The 10,321-nt window shown below is 54.4% G+C and overlaps 1 protein-coding gene across 1 annotated transcript; it reads left to right on the forward strand.

The window, feature by feature from the left end:
• The first annotated feature begins 849 nt into the window (after nucleotides 1-849).
• CDC42EP2 (CDC42 effector protein 2) lies at nucleotides 850-9,451 on the forward strand. Its single transcript, XM_072789882.1, has 2 exons — nucleotides 850-985; nucleotides 6,055-9,451. Exon 2 carries the CDS (start codon nucleotides 6,414-6,416, stop codon nucleotides 7,056-7,058), a length of 645 nt encoding a protein of 214 aa, XP_072645983.1. The 5' UTR covers nucleotides 850-985; nucleotides 6,055-6,413; the 3' UTR covers nucleotides 7,059-9,451.
• Nucleotides 9,452-10,321: the final 870 nt, after the last annotated feature.

Raw genomic sequence — 10,321 nt, forward strand, 5'->3', positions numbered from 1 at the left:
AGGCCAAGCAGATCACCATCAGGGCCCTGAGCTTCAGTTTTCCATCTTTCCTAGGGCGCTGAATCCCCAGCGACAAGAATAGCACCTGTCACCTAGTAGATGCGCAAGTCTCTGTTGAATCACTGAATGGAGCGCCCTGTCTCCAGCGCCCTGCAAAGGGCCTGCCCTTCAATAAATATTTATAGTACTGAGTGAATGAATGAATGAATGAATGAATGAATGAATGAAAGAAAGAAAGAAAGAAAGAAACAGTTGGAAGGAGTCTAAGTATGGATTCCACCCTCGCCCTGGAAGCCACCTAGACTGATGGCACACCGGCGTACCCAGGTCACTGCCCACACACCCTCCGTGCCCTCTCTTCAAAAGGGCAGCAAACTCCTTAAAGCTCTCACCAAGTGTGTAATATTTTAACTCGGGGCCTCCGAGGCCTCATTCATTCCCTTAGCCCCCACTGAATACACTTGCGCCGGCCCCTCCCCGGACCCAGGAAGGGAAGGGTCCAGAGGCACTCGGTGAATCCTGAACTGTAATTCGGTCTTCCCGCTGCCGCCCCCTTAGCCCTCCGAACACCGAGAGTCTGGGCCCGGCAGGCGCAGCGGGAGTCCGCGGAGTCAGCCCCGGGCGCCACACCTCCTGGCCCGCAGCCGCCGAGCCCGCGCTGGAACCCGCGCTCGCCAGCGCCTGCTGCTCGCGGGCGCCGCGCCACGGGCCGGGGAGCACGGGCGGGGCCCGGAGGGGGCGGGGCCCGGAGGGGGCGGGGCCCGGATGGGGCGGGGCCCGGAGGGGGCGGGGCCCGGAGGGGGCGGGGCCCGGAGGGGGCGGGGCCCGGCTGGGGCGGGCCGAGCATTGGCTCCGCGGGCCGGGGGCGGGGCCTCGGGGGCCAGGGACCTCTCTGCGAGTTCACAGCCGGGATCGTGTCCCAGAGCCGCTCGGTCCAGCTCTCGAGCCGTCGTAGCCCGCGGGTCCACCGCCTGCGCGCCTCAAGGTAAGTTCGGCCCGGGACTCTGCAGCCCGTCTGCGACTCCCAGGGGCCCCCCGAGAGGGCTACCCCCGTGGGGTCCCTGCTCCTGTGTCACTACCGCACAGGCCCTTTCCCCGGAGCCTCGGGCTACACGGTGTTTCCCGCCCGCGCCTGGGTCCAGGCGGCCACGCCCGCGCCTCCTCCGCCTGCGAGGCGCTGCTCATCCCGCACCCGAACTCGTGGGCCCGCCCTCACTCTGCGCCTTCGCCCCCTCCCCACACCCGGACGCGGGAGCGCCCTCCCGCCGCCCTGCGTCCCCGCCCGGGCTGGGGGTCGTATTTTTAGTCTGTGATGAGGTGTCCTCCTATCTTTAGCCGGGGCCGCGAGTGTCCTGAAACGGATCCGGGCTGGGCGCTCGGGCAGAGGGCGGGGAGGGGTCGGCGCGGGAACCCGAGCTGCGGCTGGGGAACCGGGCCCGCGGGAGCCAGGGGTGGGGGCCTGCACGCCCGAGCTCTGGCCCTGCGCCGAGCGGACACTCGGACATCGCCCAGGCCGGAAAGCACGGGGGAGGCTCCTCCCAGAGCTTGGAGACCCTGGCAAGGTCCCCATCATCCCCTCTCCCCGCTACTGTCTGGTTGTGAGACCAGAACGCTCCGAGACAAGAAGATCCCTCGGACAATCAGTCTCTGGTACGTGAACGTGGGGCCCCTTGGAGGGCCCCTGTCTGGAACCCCAAGCGCGCTGGAGACCCTACAGCGCGCCGGGACTCCTGAGAAGCGGGGCGGCAGAGCGCGCGCCACCTAGCGGCCGCGGAGCCGAGCGCCGCCCCGCGCAGGGACCCCGGGAGACTCCGCGGCCAGCAAGCGAGCCAGCGCCCTCCGCCCCCAGCGCAGGCAGGCAGAGGCGGTCGCTTGGAGGATGGGGGCATTCGTTGTTGGTCTTGTTCAGAGCGCTGTCCTTGGATAATCAAAATGCTCGAGGAAGGCCCTACGGCTATTTGCGGAATGAATTGACGGGACTGACAGTGACCCGCTAACCCTGTCTGTTGTACATCTGCTCCCACTTGCACTGTGGCGGCAGCGTCTTCCAGTAGCCCTCTGTTGATGGCTTTGTCAGCCCATTTTATAGATGGGGAAAGTGAGGACCAAAAAGCTGAGGGCCACAGAATGAGTCCCAGATGGACATGGATTCAAGGTCCGGCTGCTGATTTCAACATCAGGGGGCTGCTCTTTGAACATCATTAGTGGAGAGTGGCCTAGTACTCCTCAGGCGACAGAAGGGGCTGTGCCTCCCGGAAGTCATTTTCTCTGAAGGAGGCCCAGGGCTCCTGCCCAGAGCAAGCTCCCGTCTGCTCCTCCCACTGCTGGGGGAAGCTGCCCCTCTGAGGCCCCCCACAGCCTTGTCCTGGTGGAGAGCTCATTCTCATATCTCTGGATCCTTGCAAGTTGGGGACCAAGTGACCCCAGCCTAGCTGGGAACCTGTCCTGCTCCTGTTTTCAGAAGTTGGGTGGCCCACTGCGTCCGAGCCACAGGGACCTGGTGCGTGCTGATACTCACTTGTCCTCTTACCAGCTGGGTGACCTCAGCAACATTCAGGTCTGTGAGGTTCAGCTTCTGCCTCTGTAAAAGGCTGTGCCTGGGAGCTTTAAAATGGGAACTATGCAAGGGCAGCTGGAGCCTGGGGTCTCACACTTGCCAAATCAGAATACTTGGGGCTTGATGATTGCAATTCCCAGCTCTCCCCTGGGTGGCTGACGCTGGCCCAACCCTCCCCCCCAGCGCCAGTTCTCCCCACATCTGGAATTGGGCGGGTACATCTGGCTCAGAGTGAGACAGCTGTCAGGGACGCCTGATTTGTTGTGGAAACACTCAGGCTGTCTTGGCGCCCTGTATGATTGGAGGGGGGACGACAAATCCCACCAGTCTGCCCCACTCCTTATGAGTGGAAAGGAAGGAAAAGCTGCCCCAGGACTGCTCGCCTACCAAGGAGACAGGTAGGATGTGTATGGGCATGCCCCCTGGTCTGGCATGGTAGGCGCAGGTAAATGTCTGTTCAATGAGTGAGGGATAGGATCACAGGACCTCGAGGTACCCACTGCCTCCCCCACTCTCCCTCCAGATCCTTTCAAGCTTAGCTGGAATTCTGCCATTGGAGACTCATTCCTTTGTTTCCTGTTAAGCGGCAGGTGCTCAGGGAGGGGCAAGATGTCCGGTCTCTGTGGCTCAGTGTGGCTGACCTGGGGTGTCCGGTCCTGGGGTGGGGTTTCCTGAGTGAGGGCCTGGGCTGGGAGTTGGGACTCTGCCTCTCCTGCATCCTCCTTCCTGCTCCCTCCTACCAGCCCCCTCATTCTCCCTTCTCCTTGCCCAGGATAGAGAATTGGACTGGCCAGGCCTCCCAGCCGTTTCTCCGCCCCTCTCTGGCCTATTTCCCACCTGCTCAGCTCCTGGCCGCCTGGGGAGGGGGCCGTGGAGGAGGGGTGCTCATCTGGCTACCCTCTGGATGACCTTGGACACGTTTCTTTCTTTGCTTTTTGTGCTCTGATTCTCCATCTGGGTTCTCTCGGATCCATGTACAGGGGCCAATCCCCCACCGTGGGAACGCCAACAAGGCCTTGCAACCCTTCCTTTTTCTATTAAACCACTATGACACCCCACCAGAGTGCTCTTATTTTCTCCACAATAAAAATAGCTTTAGTCTTTCTGATTGCATAAATACTATGTGCATATAAATAATACATGCTTATTATTAAGAACTGAGCTTATAAAAGTATGAAGAAGAAAGTCAAAGTCATCTGAAATCTGCCACCTGAAAGATGAAAGAACCATCACCAACATTTTGGCAACCATCCTTTTCACAGTTACGTATATCATTTTAGAATAACAGTACTGAATATTGCAGGGAATTTTTTTTTCCAAGAGAAATTTTTTACTTTATAATGTATCCTTTGGTTACCTCAGCTTGCTTTCCCAGCAAATATCACAGATAATTTTTATCGAGGACACTTTTCCTCCCTTGGCACTGACCCCACCCCACCTTCCCTGCCCCCCACCCCAGTCTACACAGCCCATATAACCCAGTGCTGGTCTTCCAGATTCTTCTCTCTCTTCCCTAAAGCTGGATTATTTATTTATTTATTTATTTATTTATTTATTTATTTATTTATTTATGAGAGATACAGAGAAGCAGAGAATTAGGCAGAGGGAGAAGCAGGCTCCCTGTGGGGAACCCAATGTGGGACTCTATCTCAGGACCCTGGGATCACAACCTGAGCCAAAGGCAGATGTTCAATCACTGAACCACCCAGGTGCCCCCTCTTCTCTTTTTATATAGGATATTATCCTATTCGTACCTGTATCTGTAGGTACACGTGCATTCACGGAAAGGGACAGAGAGGAGGGGAGTTGGTCACTGCTATCAGAAATGGAATCTTTGGGCAACCTGGGTGGCTTAGCGGTTTAGCGCCACCTTTTGTCCAGTGCGTGATCCTGGAGAACTAGGATCAAGTCCCACGTCAGGCTCCCTGCATGGAGCCTGCTTCTCCCTCTGTCTCTCTCTCTCTCTCTCTCTCTCTCTCAATCTCTCTTTGTATCTCTATGAATAAATAAATAAAATCTTTAAAAAAAAAGAAATGGAATCTTTTTTAAGATTTTATTTATTTATTTATTTATTTATTTATTTATTTATTTAAAAGATTTTATTCATTTATTCATGAGAGACACAGAGAGAGAGAAAGAGACAGACACAGGCAGAGGGAGAAGCAGGCTCCATGCAGGGAGCCCGATGTGAGACCCAATCCCGGGACTCTAGGATTCTGCCCTGGGGTGAAGGCAGGTGCCAAACCACCGAGCCACCCAGGGATCCCCTATTTATTTTATTTTAGAGACAGCGAGTGCTCAAGTAGGGTAGAGGCAGAGGGAGAGAGAGAGAATCTCAAGCAGACTCGCCACTGAGTGCAGAACCTGTTTTGGGGCTAAATCCATTGACCCCGAGATTGTGACCTGAGCCAAAACCAAGAGTCGGATGCTTAACCAACTGAGCCACCCAGGCACCCCAGAAATGGCATCTTCCATACTACTCTTTTGCATTTTGCTCTCTCCCTCAGCAATGCCTGTGCAAATCCCTCCAAAATGTTTTCTTTTTTTTATATATATATTTTTATTTTTATTTATTTATGATAGTCACACACAGAGAGGCAGAGACATAGGCAGAGGGAGAAGCAGGCTCCATGCACCGGGAGCCCGACGTGGGACTCGATCCCGGGTCTCCAGGATTGCGCCCTGGGCCAAAGGCAGGCGCTAAACCGCTGCACCACCCAGGGATCCCTCCAAAATGTTTTCTGGCTCCAATTTTTAAATGGGGATGAGAGGAGGGTGGTTGCAATGATGAAATGAGATGCGTTTGCAAAGAACTCAGCAAAATACCAGGCACAGAACAGAGTCCCCCAAAATATGTGTACCCTCCACTCCATCTTCCCCTCAGGTGCAGGGCAAGGCAGAGGGATGGTAACTATGGTTAGACTCAGTCCCAGAGCAAGGAACTGCAAACCTGGATGATAAAAGAGGAGCTGTGAGGTGACCTCACTTCTGGATGGGACTGAGATTGGGTCAAACAGAAGGGATCTGTCATTCAGTCCTGTTGGCTGAACACATACCATGTGTCCAGGCCTGGCTCAGACAGGTAGGAGAGACAGAGGTTACGAGATCTCTCTCCTTGATCAAGCCGGGGATTGGGACAAGTCTGTGAGAACCCCACAAACTTGGCACTTGCTATGTCTTGGGGCACAGTCAATGTGCAGTAGGTGGTGAGTACCCAGACAATGGTGATGAGCAGAGCCGGAGCCCCAGGGCAAGAGACTCAGGCTCCCAGGACTCAGGTTCGCCACTGGTCAGGAGAGGGGCTCGGTTCTAGCAATCAGGCTGTAAGGTGCAGGAAGCCTGTAAGCAAATACCTGCTTCCTCCAGCATGGCTCATCAAGGGAGAGTGACCCCACTTGGACTCCCCTGGGGCGGCTGATGCAGGGGGCCCGGAGATGACACGGATGCTTCTGCCTTTTGTCCTTCTGTCTCTGACTTTAATACCTTTGGTGTTTCAGCTCTTCAGCCCCCAGGAAGACACCTACGAGAACAAGACCTGAGAGCATCGCTGCATACGAGAGCTCCACCTTTCTGCTGCTGACTTTCCAGATCCATTTCAACTCTTTTGGGAGAAAGTGATTTTTGTTGTCTCAACCTTCTGACTTCATTGACTATTAATCTTTCTTTTTCTCATTCCTTGGGCCAACTTCGATCACATTCCACATCATAGTTTTAGTCCTTTGGTAGGTGTCTGTGTCAGGAAACCACGCTCAGGGTGTCTCTGGCTGAGGTGATAAGAGGAGGCAGCAGGAGGCTTCTGTCCCCACGGGTGCATTGTCCCCAGCCCCAGCAGCCAGGCCGGGGCACCGAGGTCACCATGTCCACCAAGGTGCCCATCTATCTGAAGCGCGGCAGCCGCAAGGGCAAGAAGGAGAAGCTGCGGGACCTGCTGTCTTCAGACATGATCAGCCCGCCGCTGGGGGACTTCCGACACACCATTCACATTGGCAGTGGCGGTGGCAGTGACATGTTCGGCGACATCTCCTTCCTGCAGGGCAAGTTCCACCTCCTGCCGGGGACGGTGGTCGAGGGACCTGAGGAGGATGGCTCCTTGGACCTCCCCTTCCAGTTCACCCGCACTGGCACGCTGTGTGGGCGTGAGCTGCCCGACGGGCCGTCCCCTCTGCTCAAGAATGCCATCTCCCTCCCTGTCATTGGAGGGCCCCAGGCCCTCACCCTGCCCACTACCCAGGCCCCACCCAAACCCCCGCGCCTGCACCTGGAGATCCCACAACCTTCCCCGCAGCCTTCCCCACAGGAGGCAGGGAGTGTGGACATCTGGAGGATTCCAGAGGCTGGCTCTGTGCACAATGGGCTGACCCCTGAGTTGGGGGCGGAGGAGCCCTTCCTGTCCCATGCCAGCTCCCTGCTCTCCCTGCACGTGGACCTGGGGCCTTCTATCCTGGACGACGTCCTCCAGATCATGGACCAGGACCTGGGCCACATGCAGATCCCCACGTAGGACCAAGGCTGGCCAGGCCAGGAGATCAGGATGGAGTGAATGTTAGAAGGCAGAGGGTGGCTGCAGCCCTGGCCTAGATGTCGGGATCCCGAAGTCCCACTGTGTGGTCTCTGGCCAGTGATTTCTTTCTTTGAGCCTTTGTTTCCCTGCCTCCCAGCCTCTCCCCAGGGGCAGTGTGCCTTACTGCTTTCCCCTAAAACCCCCCGAGGACACCTGCGGAAGTCAGCCCAAAGTGCTCTGAGCATCTTGGGCCAGCTGGACCCCCAACGCCAACTGCTCCTCCTCCTGCCCTCACATCCCTTGGATGAAGGTGCTGTCAAGGTGGACTCCTCTTCCCATCTGACTTCTGCCTCAGCCCCATGGGAGTTTGGAGGCAGGGGAAGCATGGCACAGCCAGCCAGACCTTTGGCTCCTTGTTCTGGATTAGGAACATGGCATCAGTGACCGAATGTCCCTCTGCCCCACCCTCTCACATGTCAGGAATTCTGGTGGCAATGAAACTTGCTGCTGCTGGTAGTCACACTCCCCACACCCTTAACCTAGGTTCCCTCCTGAAAACAGACCCATCTCTATGACCTGGGCTCACCCTGGGAAAGACCCCAACCTCAGAAGTCTTCGTGCCCTTTGAAATCTTCTACCTGATTCCAAGCCCATGGTGAAAAGGGAGCAGGAACAACCCAAATGGCAACTGGGGCAATTACAACATTGCTTCTGGTTTACAAGAGGTGGCTGAGAGCTGGTGTAAGTCAGGTGCCGTCCCCAGGCTGCTGGGGTCTATTGGGGGAGACCCGAGCATGAAAGAATAACCCCAAGTCCTAGTGCAAGGGACCAGCAGCTTCTCCAGCTTCAGAGGACTAAGGGAGCACACAGGAGTGAGGACCCCAGCCCGGGGCTGAGAGGGATCCAACAGCGCTCATCAGCACTACTTAGTGAGCATTTACAGGGCACGCAAGGATGTTCCAGGTGCTGGGGATATCAGGCAGACTCAATCCCTGCTCTCCTGTAGCTTATATTCTAGTAGGAAAAGATGTTCAATTTGTAAGCAAGTAAGATGATTTCCAATTTTGTTGAACACCATGAAGATAATGAGATCAGGAATTCCTGAGGTGGAGGTGCAGCTGGTATCAGGGCCCATTAGGATGGTCAGGTGTGACTCTGAGCCAAGCCTGAAGGCTAAGATACGCTTGTGCATAAGCAAAGGGCCTGAGGCACCAGAATGAATGACAGAGGAGCCTCCATGTGGTGAAGAGAGCATAGATCTCGGAGTGATCTAATCTGTATGAAACTCAGTTTTTCCATCTCTAAAATAGAGTCAATGGTACCTACCTTGCAGGGTTGTGGGAAAAATTAGGGACAATGTTTACGAATTGCCACGTGGAAGGTATTCAAAAGTGGCTGTGGATATGAAGGAAGGGGCTTGGGAAAGGCAGGACTGAAGCTGGAAAAGCAGGTTGGCGTCTGCTGGGAATAGCTTTGCTTGCAAGGCTAAGGAGAAAATGGGGAGCTAGAAGGATTTTAGCAGGAGAAGCATGTGGTCAGATCCAGGTTTTAGAGGGATCACCACCCGGGCCAATGGATGATGGACCATAGGTCAGAAAGGAGGAAGCCATTGCAGGATGTGGAGGCCTGGACGGGCCAGGGACAGTGGGGACAGAGGACGGGACAGTGTTAAGGTGGGGGTTGTGTCTGATTGGTACAGACCACGGAGGGGGGCCAGAGGCAAGTTCAAGTCTTGGTCTCCCCTTCTTCCATTCTCTGCTAATTCTTCTCCATCCTTCTGACCCTGCGAATCCAAGCCTCCCACCTTGCCCCCAGTCTTTCCTGCCTCCAGCCCCTGTGTCGGATGTCATAGTGGGGAATTTGAATTTGACCAGGAGGCATTTTATTGGCCACAGGGCTATGAGTGTGTGTGTTAAAATATATACAATATGAAATTTACTATTTTAACCATGTTTTAAGTGTATGATTCAGTGCCATAAAGTATATATTTTGCAACCATCACTACCAACCATTCCTGAACTTTTTTTATCTTCCCAAAGTGAAACTCCATACCCATGAAACACTAATTTCCCCTTTCCTTCCCCCCAGCCCCTGGTAACCACCATCTACCTCCTGTCTCTATGAACCTGACTACTCTGGAGACCTGATGTAAGTGGAGTCACACAGTATTTGTCCTTTGGTGACTGGCTTATTTTGTTTAGCCTGACGTCTTCAAGGTCATCCACCCTGCAATGTGTGTTGGAATTTCCTTCTTTTAAAGGCTGAATAATATTCTATTATCTACCTTTACCACCTTCTGTTTATCCACTCATCCATCAATAGACACCTGATTGCTTCTACCTTCAGGCTATTATTGTGAACAACGCTGCTATGAACATGAGTGTACAAATATCTGTTTGAGTCCTTGCTTTTAATTCTTTTGAATATATACGCAGAAGTGGAATTGCTGGATCATACTATGGTATGACATACTGTGTCATTCTATATTCCTCATTTCTTGAGGAACCACCATACCATTTTCCATAGAAGCTTCATCATGTTATATCCCCACCAAACTTTGTCTTTTTAATCTGAAAATTTTGCCATCACTTAGAGATTAGGGGTTTCACTATCAGTAGTGGGATTTTATTTTATTTTTTTTTAAGATTTTATTTATCTATGAGAGACACACAGAGGCAGAGACGTAGACAGAAGGAAAAGCAGGCTCCTCACAGGGAGTCCCATGCAAGACTCGATCCCTGACTCCATCCCTGGACCCGGGATCACACCCTGAGCTGAAGGCAGACGCTCAACTGCTGAGCTACCCAGGTGTCCCAGTAGTGGGATTTTAACCCAGGCCTGTGCCTCTACCTGACTGCAACCCCCTCCTCCAACAGGGGTTCCACCTTAGCCCCTGGGAAAGTGTGAGGGCAAAGCAAGAGGAGCCGAAGCCCAGCAGCTCCTTGCCTGCAGGCTCCCTCTCTGTGCTTAAAAGGCTTGTCCCTTCTGCCTTGGAAAAGGGAGACAAGAAAAAAGGAAACCCTCCTTAGAGCTCTACCCAGCTGGAAGACCACACCTTCACCCTGGACCTGAGCTGAGATCAGGGTAGCCATGCCTGTCTTGGTTCCCCTGGAACCGTTCCTCACCCACCCTGCATCAGGGACCCAAGGGCCCTGGGAAACCACTCAGGGCTGCTGTGTCAAGCTGGAAAAAGGGGCCTAGGCAGGCCATCTGACCTGAAGCGTCAGATGAACTAAATTAGGAATACTTGTGAGACACCTGGG

The sequence above is a fragment of the Canis lupus genome, chromosome 21 (assembly GCF_048164855.1).
Source record: "Canis lupus baileyi chromosome 21, mCanLup2.hap1, whole genome shotgun sequence".
NCBI classification, from domain to species: domain Eukaryota; kingdom Metazoa; phylum Chordata; class Mammalia; order Carnivora; family Canidae; genus Canis; species Canis lupus.

What these genes read in the sequence shown, in the direction of transcription:
- CDC42EP2 (XM_072789882.1), top strand. Translation starts at nt 6,414, where the DNA reads ATGTCCACCAAGGTGCCCATCTATCTGAAGCGCGGCAGCCGCAAGGGC.